Below are 23,075 nucleotides of genomic sequence, written 5' to 3' on the forward strand. Positions count from 1 at the left end.
ATGCAAGTGAAGAGTGAGGCAACATTTAACTAAATTTACATCTACTTATTTATGTAATTAATTGTTTTAATGGTACTTGTAGTGTGTGTGTTTAATTGATTTAGTTGTAAGTTTTTTAGAGATGTGAAACACGGGTGGTAAATAAGCTGTTATTTTCTGCTTGAGAGCTAATTATATAAAGTGAGAATGTTGAATTGAATTTATATTGATTTATTTAAAAATAAGAAAGTAGTAAAAGTTTTACATCAACCTACTCCTTTACATACAGATAACTTTTTTATGTGGGCCAAAATGAATGACTAAATGAATGAATAAATTCCAAGACGACCGATTAATCGAGAAAATAATCGGCCGATTAATCGATTATTGAAATTATCGTTAGTTGCAGCCCTAGACAGAACATTTGTTTTTATGCATTTTTTTAATCATAATCACAGAGTAAAGTAGCATTGACATTACCATGATTTTTAGGGATAATAAAATGATAAATAATTGTTAGAAAAAAGATTGCAATAGCAATTCACTAGCCTCTCACAGATGAATCTTCAAGTCAATTGGAAATAAAACTCCCCTTTAAGAGACAACACACAGAGGACCAGTTTACAGGGACCTAATGACAGTTTAACATCTGCTTAAATTTGGGAAGTAAAAGTTTTATTTTGTCTGTCACTATCTTTGTTTGACATAAATGTGTGTTGGGGGGCAATGCAACCAAAAAAAAGGCCAATGAGAATTCTCTCAAACAAATTTCCACCTACTTTAATAGCCTGCTTTTGTTTTTGTAGGTTGCAGGCTGAGGACTAAATTCCTGCCATGGATTAAGGTGAAATACCTCAAAGTAGACTACCTTATAAGGCCTGAGCTGCCTGCCTGTTACTACAGTCAGAGTGGCTCTGTCACATACAGGCACAGCCCATAAAATAACTCCCATTTAAACTGCAGGTATATAGTAAAGTTTGCAAAGTGAATTCAAGCATCTCCACTTGATCTAATTTATTTAGACAAGTCTGTTATTTGTGAGAAATATAAAAGTAGTTGAGTCATTTTGAAGTATGTTTCTGTGTAAAGGTTATCAATAATTAATATCTTAAATGTCGTAGCTTCTTGAATAAGCACAATTTGGAGAAACAGAGTTTATGTCTCAAGAAAAAAAAAATCTAACAGCTGGTATGAATCCAGATCAGACTAAATTAGATTGCTCCTGTCTTAAAACAGCTCCAATCTTCAAAATGTCATAGCTGTTTGTGCAAACACTAATTTATAAACATTTACATCACTGTCATTATATTTTTTACATGGAATTCTTATATTATTTACAAGCCAAAAAAAAGTTAAAAACAAAAACAATTGGACTTCTATTCTGTAGCTGAAGACGTTTCGCTTTTCTAAATATATATATATATATTTTCTACCTCCTTCATGTACAGGTTTGCAGCAGCAGGTGAAACTGGGGACCCCATAGCACACCATGTTTCTGCCTATATCATTGTCTTCCATGTGTGATGTAGGTGGACTGCAGGCACTTAGTTGGCACAGTTGCACTGTGGAAAAAGGGGTCCCGCTACTAAGGGTGGTGTCCGATTTTAACCTTAAACAGACCACCTCCACTGCTTCAGCAACAGGAACACACATCAGAAGAGACCATTGTTTCATCTGTCTCCATGATGACATCCCTCACCTTATTCACCAAGTCCATGGTGTTCTGTATGTGATGTTCTGAGCTGCTGGCTAAAGCAGTGATTCCCAACCCTGGTCCTCGAGGAACACTATCCTGCATGTTTTAGTTGTTTCCCTGCTTTGACACACCTGATTTGAACGAGGGAGTGATTAACAGGCTTCTGCAGACAGAAAGGACCTGCTGAAAAGCAGGGAAACAATGAAAACGTGCAGGATAGTGTTCCTCGAGGACCAGGGTTGGGAACCGCTGGGCTAAAGGGCCGAGTACACATGCCAGATATTTAGAAACATTATAAGTGACAGAGTTAATCATGCCAACAATCGGTCTTAGCAGTACATCTAATTTGTGAATTTTGGGTAAACCATACAGACTAGGCATGGCCTCATTTGGGTACAGTCTGTGGTACAGAATAGTCAACAGCCTTGTCCTGACACTTTATCAACTTCTTCTTGTAATCACTTCCTGGATCTCTTTTAGGCTCACAAGTGATTAAGTTTCTAAGGAGTGTCATAACTTTCTCTAATAGTCTTTTGGGATTAAAATCACTGTGCACCTTCCTTTATCTGCTGGGAGGATGATGATGTTCTTGTCCCTGTGAAGAGTGGTGAGAGCGTCCCTCTCCTCTCCACTGAAGTTTGAAGGTGGAGGTTTGGCAATAAATCTTTGTTCCATTTAATCTATTTTTCCAAACTGAGGTCTTTCAAAGAGCTACAATTCAATGCAAATTACAGTGTAATGCAAAAGGTTTATAAAACTACATTTGCATGAGCCACTATAAAATTTGAGGGTGGAGTTTATTTAAAATGCCAACAATCCCTTTGGGTCTTGGTTATGTTTGAACTAGCTGTTAGCTTGCCAGTCCTGTTAAACATTAACTGTTTTTTCTCCAACTGAGGCCTTACAAAGAATTATGTACAACAGGTAAGATATGAATTATTTATAACTTTAACACAAAGTACACAACATAAATGGCTGAACTATGACTTCATGTTAGTTACCCACTGTGATACCACACTTGATGTTGCTGGCTCTACAATCAGCAGGTCAAACAAAAAAGGGTGGGAAGAGTCATGGCAAGGCAAGCAAATAACTACCTCACGAGTGATTTGGACTAAATTACAGAGCAGAGCTCAGCAGCACAGGTGTTGACAGAAAGAAAGTTGTTGTTGTGTTTTGTATTGTATCATACTCTTCGAATCCCCAATGGGGAAATTCATTCTCTGCATTGTTCCCATCACACATGTGAGCACACACAAGGAGCAGAGCACCGCCATCTAAGGTGCCTGGGGAGCAGCTACAGGGTTAAGGACCTTGCTCAAATGCCCACAGTGGGATTAATGAGGGTAGAGGAAGATGTAGGCACTTCACTTTCCCCACCCAAATTTTGTGCCAGTTTGGGGATTTGAGACTGTGACCTCCCAATCACAGGCCTCCCAAATACTTGTGTTTTAGAGACATTTCAAACAACCTCCTTTAAGCCTCCAGAGTCCCAACTTGGAACTTTATTCCTCTCTGGCCTGATGGTCTTTGCTCTAGTTATATTCTCTATTTTGCACCTCCTTGGCCTCCATAGTCCTCTCCTTTTCTTCATCTCCTTCCTGTTGCCAAGTAGGCCAGAAGTGAGCTATAAATAGCCTGCTGCTTGCCTCTGTGCTTTGCTCTTCCCTTCTGCTAAACTGTGAGACAGAGAGCGAGTCCTGCGCCTGCAGAGAAATGAGTAACCTGAGCAACATGTACCGTACACCCACACTCTGCCTAGCCACTGACAGGGTGGCACACAGGCTCCAAACGGCACAAACACACACATGCTCACACAATGGACAAAGGCACAGGCAGTTCAAATGAATCCAGCAGCTATTGTTGGTGGATAAAAGCAGAACTGGAGTTCCCTCATAGAAAAGCAGAGCAGGCCAACTTTCAGCAACAGTTTCATAACACCCAGCGAGAAAGTAAACTAACATGTAAGAGCTGGTCATGTACAAACTTAAAATATAGCAAAGTAGATCAGCCATTCCTTTCTCTAAACTGAAAGCCTCTCTGGCTCACTTTAAAGACCCATAGAGCTGTCATTGAGCAACTACTCATCTATTCTGGGCTTTACTGAAGCTTTTGTTTGATTATTTGGATCAAAACAAAATGATTTCTTTCTTTGGTTAGATAATACAATGAAGATTAAACATTCTTCAAACCGGCTCTTAGAAAGAATACAAATTTAGTCTAAAAACAACAGTTTATTGACCATCTGTATGAACATCAAATCAAATCCACTGAAATAAATTATTCAGTTAACCGCTTCATCAACAAAACATAGGATGAAAAGAACAAGCACTCGCTGAAAACTAAAACCAGCAGAACAGTAGTGAAAAGCTAAAAGATGTAAAACAGGAGCTAATAGGTGCACAACAGTAGTTAAAATGAGCAAAACAGATGTGAAAAGTAGCAAAACAGTTGCTAAACCTAAAATTAGAGACCCAGTATCTAAAGATTTGCTACATGTGTATTGAAACGAAACCTAGCAAAACTGTAACTATAAGTGGCAGAGCAGATGCTACAACTAAAAGGAGCAAAACAGTAGTTAAACTTGGTAAACCAGATTATAAAATTGGCAAAACAAATGTAAAAAATAAGGAAATGGTTGGCTTCAACATTCAAAAATTCAGTGCTGTCTTCAAGTGCTTCAATTTGACCAACAGTAAAAAAAACAGAAGGGTATTATTGATATTATTGTAAAAGCAAAGAAAAATCAACACCACTAATCAGTATTGTAAATTGTCTGTCAGTAAAATATTCTATTACTAAAGTAATGCATGAACCTAAAAAATGAATATCAGTTCTGAGGCTATGATGGGAAAGTCTTCTGAATGAAGAATTTCAATAATTCTGACAGGTTTTTTTAGGTTTCAACTGGAGTATTTATCACTGTGAGGATGTCAGGTTACCAGCAGAAATGGTCCTGTGGATAAACTTTTTCTTCTTTCTTGTTTTATACATTTTTAAATTTACACTGAGACATACAGTTTAAATAAGGAGATTTATGCAAAGGTCTACCTTGAACAGTATGAGATGGTACTGATCTTTTCATTTAACTTTCATGGTGACAGCCAGTAGGTATTCCTTTAAAAACAGAGAAGACTTTTGAAGGAGGGTGCATTAACCTGACCACTTAATACACCCATCACTGTCACGTCTTCAACGTTCCCTCATTTTTGGCTTCTTTACAACCCCAGTTTACTGTTGGCTCATTCATCTGACTTTTCCCTTAAACAATTATTTAAACAACACTCAAAGTTTCTTTAAATATAATACTTTAAGATGGGAGTTGTATGTACATTAGACAGCTTACTGAATGGAACACTTTCAAACCATCAGGGGCCAGAGAGAGTAGTGCAAAAATATTATTTTGATTCAAGAGAACAATAGCTACAGTATATGCCACTATACCAGTAGTGATACTCTTCTAAAATGTAGAACAACCCTTCACACAAATACTCTTTAGATCAGTGATTCCCAACCCTGGTCCTCAAGGAACATTATCCTGCATGTTTTAGTTGTTTCCCTGCTTTGACACACCTGATTTGAGTGAGGGAGTGATTAACAGGCTTCTTCAGAACCTAAAGACCTTCTGTAGAGAGGAAAAACAATGAAAACATGCAGGATAGTGTTCCTTGAGGACCAGGGTTGGGAACCACTGCTTTAGATACACACACCTTTACACATTTATGGCACAGACACCTAAAGATCAAAAAAGACATTGAGCTAAAGTCATTTTAAAAAAAAGACACATACAGACAAGTAAACAACAGTGAACACATACTTCCAACTCAGCTCTTGGCTTAACATAGGAATATCTCCATTTGCCAGAAGAAAGCCTTTCCCTGTTTGGTAACTTCAGCTCGTGACCTTTAATGCTTAATTGCTGCGACTGCATCCATAAAGAAGACTGGTTACACATCTGTCTTTGTCCAACATCTTAGCAAGAGTTCCTTGCAATAAGGTTCTGTAGTCTATCCATTACTCAGTCATTTGTTACTGTTGGATAAAACCAGAGTGAACAATCAAGGGTTTCAGAGACCAGTGCTGAAATTCCTCAAGTTCTCTTCACATTTCTTTGTTGGTTCCACTAGACTTCTGTGACTGTTCTTCTCTTTCTATGTAACTGCTAAATATGTTTTAAGCAGATACAGGAGATCGTAAGGGATGATACTGCTGTTCTATATCACTACCCTTTGGTACAACATTGTATTTTATGCAGGGTTTCCCCCAGAAAAGAGGCAAAACCCGGTGGTAGGTGGCCGTTCGCTGGCCAACCGTGATTTAGTAAAAAAAAAGATTAAAGTTGACAGGAAAGTTGAAAATATGGCTATTTATTATGTGATATTGTAAGATATTTGTGCCAAATATTTACACAACTACAGTTTTACAAAAAGGAACTTTTAAAATACTTTTTTAAACAAAAATACAATTAAAATAAATACAAATTGTTTGCACCTAATTTGAATCCTAATTTAAGTCATATTTACAAATAAATTAAATTAACATAAATGAAAAAGTGCAAACAAGGCACCAACACACGTCTCACTTCCAGACCAATGAATAACAACAGAGAACTCTGAAAAACAGAGAGATGCTGGACTGTGCTGTGCTTTTTGTGGCACAAGCTGCATGTTGGATCACTACATGGAACAACAAAACAAAACTTAGCTAATGCTGAATTTAATTCACTGGTAAACAAAGATAAATTAGGTGCAGTATTCTCCAAAAAGACGGGGGGCAGTACGCTACGTAACCAGTGGAAATACGGCACCAAAATCGTCCATTTTGAATGGAGTGCGGCATGTGGTCCTCGCCAAGTTAAAAAAGGTGCACGACCACCGCGCGGGGCCTGCCAGGCTTATAACACACTGGGGGAACCCTGTTATGTACAAAAGTAGTTAAACATCAGGACACAAAAGAAAGCCATTTTTTAACTGAAACACACAGCAAAAATATAATAAAATAATCATTGATGTCCCTGAGATAAACAATTACTTTACCAAAGCTGGGGTTCAGTGACCCTGTGTCCTTCATGGACTCAAACATCTTCAGGTTTTGTATAATTGACTGAATTACAGCCATTTACAGCAGCGGTGGAGCAATAGTAGGGCAGCCATCTTGGAACCAGAAAGTTGCAGGTTTGATTCCCTGCCATGCCTATTTCCATTGGAGGCACTGAGCGAGACAACTAATCCCAAACTGCTCGCCAGTCACTGAAATACCTGCAAACTGCTCCTCGTGGGTGCATCTCACATTTGTGAGGTCAAATGCAGAAAACAAATGTCATCACTGTACGGGCACATACAGTGATGACAGCAACAGCACTTTCTTTATTTTGTGTTGGGTAATGTCGATTAGCTTTGGCTTTCATCTTGAACTGCATTGACTCCAAAAGTTCATCAGTTGTAGATGTACATCCAATGAATACTTTCTAAATGTTTTACTAAAGATTGTCAAGTGGTTTATGAAATATTTTGGTAAAAAAAAACAGACAAACCTACTCATACGTACAGGCAAAATCATTATCTCGTTTTTGCCTCTGGAAGTAGGCAATAAAAACTAAAGTACTTTACATCAGTAAGTTTGTAAATGTTATTGCATCTCCAGAGACTCCCTGTTAAATCCAGCAAAGGTTTAATAGGTCCAGAAAAAATTACATAAATCAAATTTCTATCCAAAAAGTCAAGCCTAAACTTTCCATAAATGGAAATCTTCAGTGTTTGTTTGCGTCACCTCTTTATACAGTGCCTTATTCTTTTCCCCTCATAACTTAGCATTGATCTGCTGTGGATTACTCTGTCAGGCTCAGCTGTGCAGCAGAGTTAGAGCACTAGGTCAACTGTGATGTTGATCTTTGACCTCATGACCTTGAAATCAATGTCACTTTACTTATATGTGTTATTAAAAAGTAGGACAGTTACATTATTGTTATTTCTTATTTTTCACAAACATTATACAAAGGACTCCTATAGGCCTGCAGAGTTCAGTGTTCAGATTTTATAGGGTATAAGATGTAAAAAGGTTTTGTTTCTTCTTTTAATAAGAATATGTTTTCTTTTGTTCTGACTTTATAATGTAATAAACTACAGTTTACAAGCAGTATTCACTGCTGTTGTGTGTTGTGTGTGTATGGTGGTGGTGGTGTGTGTATGTGAAATCCCAGGGGTATCAGTACTTTGACAGTAATGATTTATAGCATGTAGGAGCGCAGAGCCAACGTCAACATGCCGTTCTCAGAGAAAAAAAATTTAGACTATTTCTTCTTCTTCTACTTGTACTACTGAAGCATCATGGGATATATAGTCCCTTGTAGTAAAGACAACAAAATAGTCCGCTAGAACCAGATAATAACTAGCCTCTTTGAAATAACAATAGCAAAAATTAATAAACTATAATATTCCAAATAGTAAGTCATAAACAAATCTTAGTTAAACCCAAACAAATTCTCAACAGGCATATTCACGTCATTACATCGGTGGTGTGGTTCTAATATGTTCATTATGCCTGTATCCTTTGAAGATCAAGGCTACCTGCTGACCGCATGGCTCCTCACACCACTCATCAACCACCAGACAGAGCAAGAGCTTGGGTACAATGACCTGCATGTCCGTGTGTGGTCACTTATTGAAAGCACCATAGAATACTAGATGGAAGCTTGCCGTGTATTTAAACTAATTTGGATATGTATCTATGGGGGTGGACATGGTTGTCCAAGCAGCCAGTGCATCTGCGCTCTAGTCCATGTAAAGGAAAGATGTACAGAAACCTGCATGTGCATAGTTTCATAAATCTGAATATTTTTGCACATAGGCTTTTTTCTTATTTTGTTTGTACACCAATTTTCAGTATAAAAGCTGCACACTTTTTCATAAATAAGTCCCCTGGACACGTTTCATTTAGTGTAAAAGTTGAAACCCTCTTTAGCACACAGAGCGAGATCTCAGAACACCAGGCAGACATACTGAAGCTCTTTACCCCCTCTCTGCATCAGTCAGGCACTCAACAACAACTATTTATGCCTGCCAATATATTGATCTCCCACTCAAGCTTTATAAGAGGAATCAACAACAGGCAGATTGATTGGAAGGTTAATTACAAATGGCCATAAATAAGCAGTTCACTTCTATCAATAGCCAAAGCTTTCATTCCCATCAATATTCTTACTTCTCATGGTATTTCAGACCTAAAAGGAACCTATTTGCCAATTTCTAAGCTCTTTCATAACATGCCTCAGGGCGGGACTTAGACACCTTCTGGCTGCCTTGGCGTGATTTCTGAATGGAAGGTGGCGGCAGGGGGGTCAAAGCCAACCCACCCCTGCTGCTCCTTCGTACCATAAAGTGAAGTAATGACATGTAAAAAGCTAGGTTGGTTTGTAGTTGAATTATGTGATGAAGTGGTGATGATGTATGCTTTCGGTGACCACCCAGCCACAGGATTGAAATGGCAAAACAGCAAAGTACGGATTCATTCCAGTGGAGAACCCTCAAGTGTTTTTTTTTTCTAACAAGTCTTCTGAACAATAGCAAACTTGAGCGACAGCATGCCTTTCTTCTTCAAAAAAAAAACAAAAAAAACAGTGATGACACCCTAAAAGACAAACTGGTCTGTGCACCCATTTTGCAAACTGTTTTATGGAAGGTGCTAATGATTCTTTAAAGTTTTGTTAATTTGTGAAAATAACTGTTAAATAGTGATCATAGTCCGACATATTTCATTGAAAATGTACTTTTTGAATTTGTGAGCATACAATTGACCACCTTGGCTTTTATTACAAAAAGCTCTGAAAACCTTTGTTGCAGTAATTATTGGACACTGCCAAAAGGTGAGGCAGGATGATAATGTTACTGGCTCTTTTCTGTGTGCATATGTTTGTCTTTTAGCAAAACATTTCATGAACCTCTGGACAGATTTTAATGAAACTTTCAGGAAATAACCATTGATTATTCATTTACCACTACAACCCCAATTCCAATTAGGCTGGAACATTGTGTCAAACAAATAAAAACAGAATACGATGGTTTGAAAATCCTTTTCAACCTATATTCAATTGAATACACTACAAAGACAAGATATTTAATGTTACAAATATTCAGTCATTTTGAATTTGATGCCTGTAACATGTTCTATAAACGCTGGGACAGGGACATGTCCACCACTGTGTTCCATCACCTTTCCTTTTAACAACACTCACCGAGGACACTAATTGTTGAAGCTTTGTAGGTGGAATTCTTTCCCATTCTTGCTTGATGAACTTCAGTTGCTCAACTGTCCGGGGTCTCCATTGTCATATTTTGTGCTTCATAATGTGTCACATATTTTTAATGGGAGACAGGTCTTGACTGCAGGAAGGCCAGTCTAGTACTCACACTCTTTTACTACAAAGCCACGTTGTTGTAACACGTGCAGAATGTGGCTGGCATTGTGTTGCTGAAATAAGCAGGGGCATCCCTGAAAAAGACGAAGCTTGGATGGCAGCAAATGTTGCTCCAAAACCTGTATGTACCTTTTAGCATTAATTGTGTCTTCACAGATGTTCAAGTTACCCATGCCATGGGCACTGACACATCTAGATACCATCAGAGATGCTGACTTTTGAAGTTTGTGCTGATAACAATCTGGACAGTCCTTTTTCTCTTTGGCCCGGAGGACACAATATCCATGATTTCTGAAAACAATTTGAAATGTGGACTCGTCAGACCACGGGACACTTTAACAAGATGGCTACCACAATTGTCCTGAACAAACAAAAACAACCCTATGACTAAATAAATACATAGGTGTGACAGTAGACGAGACTGATCCCCAACAGATATACTGAGCACTAACACATTATGCAAGATCTTTGTTTAAACATTTGCCATTATTTTTTTAGAGTCAATTCTGTCCAACTGTTACCAAAATATCCCATGAATCACTGGATGGATTTTATTGAAACCTTCAGGAAATAATCATTGGATAATTATTTACAATTTCTTACAGTCAAAGTCAACCCAATTTAAGTTGGTCCTCATAGCTAATTGACCTTAAAACACACAAAAGAAATTCTACAGAAGTTGCACTAAATTTTGATGTGGTTGTAGATGAGTCTTTCACAAAAAATAACCAAAGTGCTGCTCATTGCATGAAATCATTGCCTAAAAGTTTTGCAATGTGTGTAAAGACAGCAAGCAATATGCATATGCAATCATTCGATGAATGATAGGCCCAGAACTGATTTATGAAGTTATGAAATTGTGCCAGCCAGCCAGCTTTCCGTCTTTTCTTCTCCTCTTTCTGGTTTGATTTACTGACATGCTTTGCTGTAAAAACATTTGCATTGCAGACTTAAATTAAAACAAATCAAAGGTATATCCAAGAAAATGATAGTAGACCACACATGCCCCCCCCGTTAACTGGTCCAGACAGCCTGGAACTGAGTCCAATAAGGCACAAAAGATGTGGTTGTCCATGGCAACCAAAGAACCAGAGAGATAGCGGACAAAGAGGAGGTGAGCACGCGAACACACACACACACACACACACATGCATGCCCACACGGTCCAGTGCTGAGCAAACAGAGCAGTGGAACAACACTCAGTGACTCAGTGTCTGTGTGATCTATTAGGAACTTTCAGTATACACACACACACACACACACCAGTCAGTCAAGTCATGTCAAGATGCTAATCATACTAACACAATTACAGCAGAAGTGCTTTCCACTGTTGTGATAGCTGTATGAAATGATTCTGGAGTGACCCAGAATGGGCTGTATATAGTTTGGCTGAACATATCTTGTCCATTTGAGCTCTCTGCCGACCAACGTAATTAGCATCCCTTCAGTGTGTGTACTGTGTGTATTGCTGCAAGGCAGAGAGTACTCTACATCATGACTCATATCAAACTGACTTTTATATACTTTGAAACCTGCTATAACTGCAGAGGCAGCAGATTAATGTTGATCAGACAGAATTTAAATTTAAACTCAAATAACATCTTATACAGTAAAATCTTCAGCTAGCTTGATTAAATAAGCAAGGGAATTCGAATATAAAATTTGTAGCCCTCCATTTTACCTTAAATAATGTAGGTGGAGCGTAGCAGCCAATAATTCAGTGGGTCCTTCGGTGTGGGAGGATGTCACTTGTTTACAGTATAATGGATAAGTGTGCCAGGTGAGCTTAGCTGTGGAAGTTTTAGGCCGTGTCAGAAATCCTTTTTTTTTTGTTTGTTTCAGAACAGTCTTTTCATTTGTCATTTCTTAAAACTAACCTCATAAACATGGCACTGTTTCTGGAAATGTTTCCATTCACATGGAGATGCAGAAAATGACCCAAAATGCTGTAGTAAATATGCCAAGCCTGTATATGGTTCTGTAACACGCAAATACAACAGAAACAGGGAACAAGACCAGGAATAGGCACATAAAGAATACACATTTGGTAGGAACCATAGACTGTATTTATACAAAGGAATATTGGACCACAATAAGTGTCACTTTCTTGTGCCATCCAAGTATTTTTAATGTATGTACTATTTATAAATGTATGTGCATTATTTTTACTGAATAAACTCAATCAATCAGTCCATAGACTGTATGTTATACAGTCTATGGTTCAAACTGAAAACACAACAAAAAGAAAAGACAAATATAATGAACACGAGCAAAAATTGAATCCCATTTCCCACATATTTTAAAAGTGTGCTTGTTGTATAATGTAGGTTTCTTTCTGCTACAGTTGCTGACAGTTCAATAAAGTGGTTTAAAAACCTTTTAGCCTTAAGATTTTTTGATGTAATAATAATGGGTTTTACTCGGTTCTATTTACAGCAGGACTAACTTTGTCACTACATATATAGTTTGACTGTCATGTAAAAGAATCTAACAGGACTAAACAAGTTAAATATTTGTTGTCATTTTAACTGGAGCACAAACGTAAATTTGCAAAAACCTTTAAATTTAATCAAATTTACAAAGCGCTGATGTTTAAAGTGTTTGACAAACAAAGTTTTCAAAAAACAAAACTATCCCCATACTTTACTGCCCCCAGCAGGTCCATGTCCCTCCACCATTTTGTTTTATAGACTTCTGAAAATTACATTTCTTTTAACTACAAGTTCTGTCAGCATGTATGTATTTTTTTTTCTCGTCACACCTTTGCTAACACATCTCACAGGATCAATGCTGGATGAAATCGCACGAGGTTTGACCACAATGGCTCTAACTCTGTTATATTATTTTTTGTTGTTATTGTTTGTAATGTGTGTATTAATGTGTGTGATTACGTTGTATATTCTGTGTACTTCTATTTGCTTTCACTTTGCTGCTGACAGACTGAAACGTACCCACTGACATACACATAAAGGATTATTCTATTCTATTCCATTTTTCATCAGGAGATAATCTTAGTCTAAGACATGAAAGGCATTTCTTCAAAGAATCTTTCAATTTCCCTCATGATTTGCTGGCTATGTTCAACATAATTGACTTAATATTTGATGCAAACTTGTGATCATAATAAGAAGTAATCAGGTCTTTCTAAAGCTGAATTTAAAAAAAAACAAATGGATCACCAGGGGTAACATGACTATGTGCAACAGGTTTTAGCAATCCACTGTCACACAACTCTTACCCCAAGTGTTCAGTCCTGCCTGCTCGAGCATGATGGCCGATTTTACATCCCCCCCCAATCCTCCCACAGGAACACAGATCTCTTACCTTACTCCTGATCTGTCCAGAAGTGGAGACCTTCCGGATCAGCTTCTGGGGCCCTTCCTGCTCAGCATCGCTGTCAGAGGACTCGTCCGCAGCGCCGGAGCCGGCGACAGCCCCGATCACATGGGCATGGACCCCCGCCGCGGACACGGACACGGACACGGGCCCTGGCTTCTCTGCCTCCTGTCGATGGAAGCAGGCGGGGTTAGCCATAAGCTGCCGCTCCGCAGCTCCCTTCCTCTCCTTCGTCTGCTGCTGGAGACGAGAGGCGCTGAGCGGCCGGGAGGTGTCTTTCCTCGCCGTCATCTTCCTGCGCCTCGACGGGAAGGATGGATCGTGAGGAGCGCGTGGGCTGATGCGCGTGCGGGGGACGGAGCAGGAGCAGGAGCTCCATGTCCGCGACATGACAGACCCACAAAGGAGGCTGGATTTCCCTTTCAAATCAATACAGCCTTATGCTGAAAATAAACCTACATTTCTTTACATGTCATGTTAGAATACTACACGGACAAACATTTCCAAGACTTCTAGTACGCATACGTTACCCTAAAATACATTATTTACCTAAATGTTTACATTTTTAATCCAATTACTTGAAACTGGCTGAGACAAGGCACTTAAAGTTAATTTCCTCCCAAGTTTCCAAAAAGGCTTGGCGAAGAAATAAAAACCAAGAACTGGAGTTATATTTTTTGTTTTAAAATACCTTCATCTATATCATACTAATTGTTTTTCGGCAAACTAAATTTCCGAAAGTCACAAACACGCCTCACAGTTCCAGTCTAGTATACAGATATCGACAATAAGGCGCTTTACGCACGAACAGTAGAAGAAACAAAGACAAAAACTCACTGTTGAAGCAGCAAATTCACTTCATGAAATCTATCTGTTCGCTTTTCTATGCTGGGAAGAAAAAAAAAGAGATTAATGAGCAAAGACAGAAGCGGTGGGTACTAACCAGTTCCTCCCAGGCAAGGCTGCGGCTGTACTGATACACATCGTCCATAATCTCAGGCTCTGCTTCGTTGTCCGCTGCGGGGGAGACAAACAGCCAGTCAGGGGGCCACTGTGGAGGAATTCAGCCTGGTTCACTCTCCACCACCCGTCTGCACACGGAGAAGCAGATGGAGAGCTGCCCGCGTCCTCCCTCGGCGTCAGGCTCTTTTCCTTTCTTTCAAAGGGCTGAGCTTCTCAGCGCTCCACGTGATAAACATCAGAGGAGCTGAGAAGCGCGCGGCTCGCGAGCGGTCTGTCACTGTCACGTGCGCTCAGATAGAGCTGCAGTTTGAACAAGAACTGGCTTCATCGTCTTAATCCAGTTTGTTTTATTTAAATGAAAATGACAAAATACAATTTTCTGTGAACACGCAGAATATGGAGTGCTGAGAGTCTGCAAATGTCTGCAAAAAAACTGAAGTTAGAAGAAGAACAACTTGAAGCTAAATGAAGCTCAAAGTAACAAAAGTGTTGAATGTAGGAAAATGATAGGTAAAAACTATGAATAGCAAGAAGCTAACAAAAAGCTAAAAGTAGCAAGCTGGTAGCTAAAATCTAAAAGTAGCAAAAAAGCTAGCTAAAAGCTCGAACAGAAAGAGGGTTGCTAAAAACTTGTATCAAAAGCCTAACTAGAGGCTAAAAGCTGCAAAAGGCTGGCTTAATGATAAAGGAAACAGAAAACTAAAAGTTGCAAAAAAACAAGCTTAAAAGGATACTAAGCAAAACAGTGTCACAGTGCTAAAGCTGCAAAAGAATAGTCAACAGTTGAAAGAAGCTAGCTAAGCTAAATGCTAAAACTAGCAGAATGGTAGCTAAAGACAACAAAAAATAAAGCAACCATGCTGATGCAGATTTCAAACAAAACAATGTTTTTGAAGGAGCTGAACTGATCTCAATTACTTCAATGGGGAAATATTTGCAAGTTAAGTCATGTGCTCCAAGAAAAGCTGTTTGATTCATGAAGATGTTATGACACCCATCTGCTGAATGAGTCAAACATTTTGATATATGAATGGCTAAAAAAGCACAATCTATGTAGAAGTGCAAAAAATGTATGTATGGAAAATTAAAAACAAACAAACTGGAAAACAGTATAGTTTTAGAGATATCCTACAAATCCACTACTCTTAAAATCCCAAATAATAAAACCAATCTAGTTCATTTTCATGTACAGTTTATGTATAAAGCAATAAATTAACCTACTGTTACTGTAATTTTAGGGGAAAATTCAAAGTGCTGGTACAAAAATAGAAACCTTTTGGATTTGTGTATGTGCAGTGAAGCTGACTGACTAATGAGCTGAGAATATGTCCAAGCTGTATGTATAAATAATTCTAATTGTGTGTATTATTTGAATTGTTACTAGGGTAACATAACCAAAATGTTATATTTAGTGTTTATAAGAAGGACTGATGATAGGGTAAAAGAGGAAGTAAACAGACAATTTTTAGTTTCTAAGTAACAGAGAATGGGTCAGATTAAATACATTTTTTGTATGCTTCTTCCTAATCTTTTTGAACATGTTAAGCATACATTGTCTGTCCTTTTTATTTATTTGTTCTATTTATTTTTGTTAAGTAGAAAAGTTGATTTTTATGTTTTAATAATTGTTGACATTTCGATGGTTATAACATTTAGAGTCATGTTTTATTAATACGTTAAACACAGCGGAACTATTCTTTAACCGGTTGAACTCCGACGGAAGACTTTGGTGTGGGACCACGTTGTTCTTCCGTTATTTTCCTCCGGGTTCTGTACTTCTCAGAATGAGCTGACAGATGTCCAGAAATGGGAATAAAGCCGCAGACCGTAGTGTGACTTCCCACTTGTACTTCTTTGTTTTATAGCGACAAACACAAACATCTGAGGGATGAGCTCCCAGTTACTGCGCAGTGGCTCAGCGGCGGCTGTGGCTGCCAGAAGAGTCCGGAACATTCTGGGTTCAGTTCTGGGACGAGACGGCTGGCTTTGGAGGACCCATGAGGTCAAATTCCTCACCACATCCTCAGGTATCCTGTCATCTTTAATCCAGCTTCAACAACAGCCACAGCAGACGGAGGTCGCAGCTTTGTTTAATTTGATTGGTATATAGTTTTTAACTGTATGCAACACTGACAGTTCAGTTTATGTGTAGAAATCGGCTTGATCTTTCTGGACAAACAGAGTTTATGTATTTTTAGGCAGATTAAAACAAATTAGTTGAAGTGTGTAAGATTGGATCTAAGGTTTGGGTAAAAGGTCATTCATTTTTGTTATTAGTACATACAGACACGGACAAATCTGTTTTTGTCGTTAAAGAAAGAAAAACACACAATGGTATTGAAATAACTTGAAACGGACAAAACAAACTATAAGAACTTTTTTTTAACAAAATCATTTCAAAAATAAACTAATGAAACCGGGCTTGACAAAAAGGATGGTACCCAAACCCTAATATTTTGTTGTACAATCACTGCAATCAAGCAGTTTCTGCATGTCAGCAGGTGTTTTGGCCCACTCCTCATGAGCAAAGTGCTCCATCTGTCTCAGATCTGAACATTGCCTTCTCAAGACTGCATGTTTCAGCTTCGTGCTTGTAAATAATTTCCTTTCTAAGCTCCTGAGGCAACTCTCTCCTTAACTTTCTGTGCTCCATGTACGGTGTGGTACACAGAATCATACCAAACAGCTTGATGACGACTTTTCACCCTTTAAACAGGCAGACACCTGTGATGCTGATTACAGGAAACACCTTAAATCAATATGTCCCGAAGGTCAAATTATTTTCATTTTCTTCTGGGCGCACCAGTCTTTGTCAAGGCCAGTTTCATTGCTGTTTTTAAAATAATTCTGTTGAACCAAAATTCAAAAACCATGTCTGATTTTCATTAGTTGATTTAAGTAAATTTTTTTTCTGCTTGTTACTTTTGTCAGTTTAAAGTTATTTCAATGACTTTGTGACAATTTCTTTCTTTAACAAAAAGTATGCCCCTCCCTTCCAAAAAAAGCTTTTCTTGGCAAGTGGATTGGAATAATGGGAATCTGCATTAATCATAAATGGATTCTTGCTAGGTCCCTTTTGAAAGAGATAGTAGAGTTTTTTTTTTACCTGGTTAAATAAATGTTATGATGGAGAATGTACCCTAAATTCCAATTGTCATCTAGTTGTTTACTTCCTGTTTGAGAGATAGCTGTGCTCCAACAAAAGCTGCTTGATTTTCCTGAATATGCAAAAAAAAAAAAACTTTTTCAAAAATCCAATAGACTGTTGGTTAAGTTTTGGAATAGAGATAGTACAGGTATTTGATTTGTTAGCACATCCTTTTTCCCAGCAGGAAAATGTAGAAATGTTAATGATAATATTTGCTGCAGTAACAGACTCAGTCTTTGGGGTGAATAAAGGTTTATTACCAGGTAATTAATTAAAAATAACTGATTAATAACTAATTATTATTAACTGATAATTCTAAACACTGAAAAAAACTTTTGAGCATTCATCATAGAACATTTTCTGAAAATTTCATGGCAATCTCTAACAATATGTCAAAGTTTTGGCAGTTTTTGTGACAACAGTAGAAGTTCATGACAATAATAATCCCCGGAATTTGAATTTTAACATGGTTTACCTTTCTTTTTTTACTTGGTATAGTTCAAGGATGAATAGAAGTACAGTTGAAAAAAAAATCTCTATAGTTGTATATGCAGTAGTCCAATATAATGGGTCAGTATTGCAAGAAGTGGGTAGGATCAGCCTCCAAAGTTGTGTATTGATAGTGAGAAGTTCTTCAAGGGGCCACCCCTCAGCTGAACACTGAAAGTGCTAGGTCCCGTGTTGAGTCAGTAATTCTGTCAGGTTTTGGTGTGTTTGCCTGCCTGGTCCCTCATGTGCTCCTCATGGTTTCCTTAGTGCTTTGTACTTTTTGCTGCACTGTTTTAATTTAGATTATTTTTACTAAATCCTTTTCTTACATTTGAGTCCTGGTGGAGTCTGCATCTCTGGGTCACTACAACAACCATAAAGGAATTTAAAAAATAAATTAAAATTGACAGATTTATTTTGTAGTTTTGTGCAAACTACAGGCTCAAATTAGGAAGAAAAATATATGGAAAATATACATTTACTTTGCTTTTTTTTTTTAATTCAGTTTTTCTTCTTCTTTTAGTTGCTTCCTAAGGAGACTGCCACATCCAATCATCACTGTGATCTTCCTCTTTTCTTTATTTCCTGATGTACTCACTTCAAATCCTCCACTGAGTTTACAGAAGTAAATATGGACGCTGCGAGTGTTAGCGTGTGTGTCTTGATTCTGAAGTTGCTGTCCAGTCGGGGTCAATAGTTCATCCAAACAGTATAAGATAAAAGAAACCGGAGAAGAAGAAAAGCGACAAGCTTTTTTGGAGCTGTGGCTGCTGCCTCTGTGCGGAGGCGAGTCGAAGCCGACAGTGACTGCGGTGTCTTGGAAAATCATATGGATCCAATTCAGACCTGGGTTGGATATGAAAAAATCAGATTTGTCACATTCAAGCTGCCATGAACAAATGTAATATGTGTCACGGTGAATCAAAAAATTGGAATTGGGTAAAAAAAAAAAAAAATGTTTAGGGTCATTTAGGGAATTCATCCTAATTGTAATTGTAATAATAGTAGTAACTGTAGTTCCACTTGTCGGGTTGAGTGGAGATGGCAGCGAACCCAATGTGCAGACTCATCTTAAGTCCAAGAATAAAATAATTTATTTAAAATAAAAGAAACAAAAACAAAAAGCTGACGAGGCAGCAATACAAAACATAAACTAAATCCATAGAACGAAGCAAACACGAAGAGAGCAAGACAACTAGGATGACAGGACAAACAATGAACCAGCGAGTAGGTGGAGGAGAGGACCGGGTTTTAAAGAAGTGGGCTCAGGTGAGGGATTATAATTGTGAGCAGGTGGAGATGGGCGTGGCAGGCAAACAAGTCCTGACTGAGGTCAAGAGCAAAATGACAAGAAACAAAGACTCAAAGAACAAAGACTGAACAAAACCCAGACAACTAAATAACAAAATAAAAGAAGCTGTATTAGGGTGTTAGGCAAAATTTCCGGTGGAGTTGCAGTGCTGTGGCATAAAAGATACGATCAGCTGATTAAAGTGATCAGGCTGGACGTTGATTGGGCTATAGGACTTGAGTTCAGTTTTGGAAATAAAAACTTCATTATACTGAATATATATACACCTTACAAAAATCCAGAGATTGAAGATGAATGTCTTAATAGGCTGGCATATGTTGTGTCATTTATCCAGGATAATCCAGCCACTTGTTTATTTATTGTGGGTGAGATGAATGCTGATGTAAGAGATTGTAAATCGTTGTTTGCCAATCACTTAAAGCAGTTTTGCTCCACTAATGAGTTGATTCTCTCTAGTAAAATACTTTTGCCTGTTGGTAGCTACACTTACATCAGTGAAGCGTGGCACACAACATCATGGTTAGGCCACTGTATCTGCACTGAAGATGCACATGACTCTCTAGAGTCTATCAGGATTAATTATGAATTTGCAACATCTGACCATATCCCTTTTTCTTTGTCTATAAAAATGGGCGACTCATCAGATATTTTGCCCATGAATAATGACACACAAGAAGAAAAAATATATTGGGACAATTTGACTGAGCAGGATCTTAATGTGTTCCACGTCCACTCTGAAATCTTGTTGAATGATATTGTTTTGCCAAAAAGTAACTGTAAAAATGAACAACACGGCAAAGAGTTGTGCTCACTGTATGAGAAGATTGTAGAATCCCTTTTAATTTCAGGTAGGTCTTTGAATAAAACTAAAAGGCACAAAGTAAAGCCAGGGTGGAATGATTACGTTAAAGAGCTTTATGCAGAGGCCAGAAGGGCTTTCAAACTATGGGCTGAATCTGGCAAACCTAAATATGGTCCTCTATTTGACTACAAGAAGAGATCAAATGCAAATTTTAAATATGCCTTACGATTTCTTAAGAGGAATGAAAATGCACTTAAATCTGAGTCATTAGCAAGAAAATTTCAATTTAATAGTCCTTTTGAGTTTTGGAAAAAAATTAAAAAAGTCAACTATTTAAAAACATCCTTGCCAGCAAACATTGATGGTGTAACCAGACCAGACAAAATTATTAATTTATGGAAGAAACATTATTATGAACTGTTTAATTGTAGTAAGAGTAATCCCTTTGTGATGGACAACATAGATACGCATGAAGACGTTATTATTTTGTCACAGGAAATTAGTGATATTGTTCTGAAGCTGAAAAATAATAAAGCATGTGGTGCAGATAAGATATCTACTGAGCACTTAAAATTTGCGAGTAGGAAAATGTTTCCTTTGTTGGCTATCTGTTTCACTGGGTTTTTAATTTATGGCATTTTACCAAATTCTATGCTGTCTGTGATTTTAGTGCCTATTGTATAAGATAAGGCTGTTAAAATAAATAGCAAAGACAACTATCGGCCCATAGCTTTGGCCAGTATTTTATCAAAAGTTTTGGAGAGGGTTCTGTTAATCGAGGCGTTTATAGCCACATCTGATAATCAGTTTGGTGTTAAACCAAAACTTGGCACCGATATGTGCATTTTTGCTCTCAAGGAAATCTTAGATCTATACAAGAGACATAATACTCCAATTTTTATGTGTTTTATAGATTCATCAAAAGCAGTTGATCATGTTACTCATGAATAATTGTTTTACAAATTACACGAGAGAGGAGTTCCAAAATACTTATTAAGAATTTTAGTGTACTGGTATGCTCACCAGAGATTGTCGGTAAAATGGGGAAACTCTGTATCATCTTCTTTTTATGTGGGTAATGGTGTGCGACAAGGTAGCATCTTGTCTCCTTGTCTTTTTAACCTATATATGGATGATTTATCTAAGCTGTTGAATCAATGTAGGACTGGCTGTCGGGTTGGTAATAGAACCATCAACCACTTGATGTATGCTGATGATCTTGTGTTATTTTGTCCATACAGTGCTGGTCTGCAGCAACTGGTAAGGGTTTGCTCTTAATATGGGTTACAGCATGATATTAAATACAATGCAAAAAAGAGCAACATCATGATTGTCAAGAGCAAAGAAGATACCAAATTATCTTTCCCCGACTTCACCCTGTCCGGTAGCATCCTCCAGGTCACTGATGAGGTCAAATATTTGGGACGTTACATCACCACTGACCTGTCTGACGATAGAGATATTCACAGGCAGCATTGTATTCAATATGTACAAGCTAATATGCTTCTTCGGAAGTTCTCCATGTGTTCAGTATCTGTTAAAACTGCACTTTTCAAAGCATATTGTACTCCAATGTATACAGCCCACCTGTGGCGGCGCTACAGGAAAAGCAGTATGAATAAATTTCAGGTCGCTTATAATGATGGCACGAGGATGCTCCTTAGAGCGCAGCGATGGAGCCGTGCCAGTCAGATGTTTGTGAATGCCAATGTACCAACTTGCGCTGCTGTGCTTCGAAACATTATGCACAGATGTACTGTATGTGTAGATGAACAGACTCTGCAAACAGCATCATTCAGACTTTGATCAATCCTGTTCATAGCTCAATAAGGTTCTTCTCCAGTTTGTGGAATCACTCGCGTTTTAGTTTATATGTCAGTGAATGATTATTTTATTTTATTTTTATTTTATTTTATTATTTCTATTTTACTTCATTTTTTATTGTTCTGTCTGTTTATGGACCATAATTGTGTCTAATAAAGAGGATTGATTGATTGATTAAATAAACCCAAAAGAAGCTCAAAGAAAATACCAAACAAAACCCAAATCCTGACACCATTGGGCACATTTCTGATTTTTAGAGAATTGTTTTTACTAAAATCACATTGTTTTTCTTGCTGATAGGCCACACACAGGTTTTTAAGTAGCCATTGCCATATTGGAGGTAACAACTAAAATGTTGTAAGTATGTTTCTTTGATTTGCTTTTCATTCCATTGTCCAATGATTTGATAGAAACTCTTCACAGTTATAGTGCTTCCTAGTGGTGTACATATATAGGATTAGGTACAGTTACTCATGAAGGGGTTATCAACTTTTACAATAAATTTATTTACAATTCATAAAACTTGCATGAATGTAACTGGCTCATTTTAGCAAATACACAACTTCTCCTGAACAACTTTTTATCAGGATTCTCTCTGTGTAACATAAAAGACAGAAATATTTACGCACATTTTTGAATATTTAGCAAATATGGTCTATTTTTATAGTGAAGTGATTTCGACAAACACATTCATTTCAATTCAACAATTACGTCGATATAAAGTACTTGATAATGCTAGTTTTATTTTAGAACATAATGATCAAAATGTGTTAACCCTAAAAATATACACGTGTATCTCTTTGCCTCTAAGTACTAGAGCAGGTACTCTGTCTGACCTGCATACTACGTTTTCAAAATTAGACAAGGCTTCTAAAAAGGGTGGATCAAAATCCTAGATGCCATTCATCCTCACTGCACGTCAGTATAATTGAACTGTCTGTAATGTCTCTAAACATGCAGAAATTCACCAAAGATCACCAGCTTGTCAGGAAATTCTGAAAATAAAATCACTGACCGGCTAAGCATTGTGTACATTCACGATTTCTTCTGTGCCCCTCGGATAACAATTTTAACAAGAAAAAAATGTTAATCATATTGCGTACTGTTAAATGA

The 23,075-nt window shown here is 37.7% G+C and overlaps 2 protein-coding genes across 7 annotated transcripts in view; one reads left to right on the forward strand and one right to left on the reverse strand.

The window, feature by feature from the left end:
- dgkh (diacylglycerol kinase, eta) overlaps positions 1–14,773 on the reverse strand; it is a 134,317-nt gene extending 119,544 nt beyond the window's left edge. For 4 of the 6 annotated variants that reach the window (XM_017431817.3, XM_017431816.3, XM_037976156.1 and 1 more), the window contains exons 1-2: positions 14,368–14,770; positions 13,413–13,592 (exon numbers count right to left, since the gene is read on the reverse strand). In XM_017431817.3, the coding sequence (XP_017287306.1) occupies positions 13,413–13,592; positions 14,368–14,415 (228 nt within the window). In that variant the 5' untranslated portion in view covers positions 14,416–14,770. Of the gene's footprint in view, positions 1–13,412; positions 13,593–14,367 lie in introns of all 6 variants that reach the window. The other 2 variants (XM_037976157.1, XM_037976155.1) reach the window with 1 other exon arrangement.
- Positions 14,774–16,110: 1,337 nt separating this feature from the next.
- Positions 16,111–23,075, forward strand: part of vwa8 (von Willebrand factor A domain containing 8) — a 145,753-nt gene continuing 138,788 nt past the window's right edge. Inside the window, exon 1 of the mRNA XM_037976242.1 lies at positions 16,111–16,414. Within this exon, the coding sequence (XP_037832170.1) occupies positions 16,276–16,414 (139 nt within the window). The 5' untranslated portion in view covers positions 16,111–16,275. The remainder of the gene's footprint in view (positions 16,415–23,075) is intronic.

This window comes from Kryptolebias marmoratus, linkage group LG6 (assembly GCF_001649575.2).
Source record: "Kryptolebias marmoratus isolate JLee-2015 linkage group LG6, ASM164957v2, whole genome shotgun sequence".
NCBI classification, from domain to species: domain Eukaryota; kingdom Metazoa; phylum Chordata; class Actinopteri; order Cyprinodontiformes; family Rivulidae; genus Kryptolebias; species Kryptolebias marmoratus.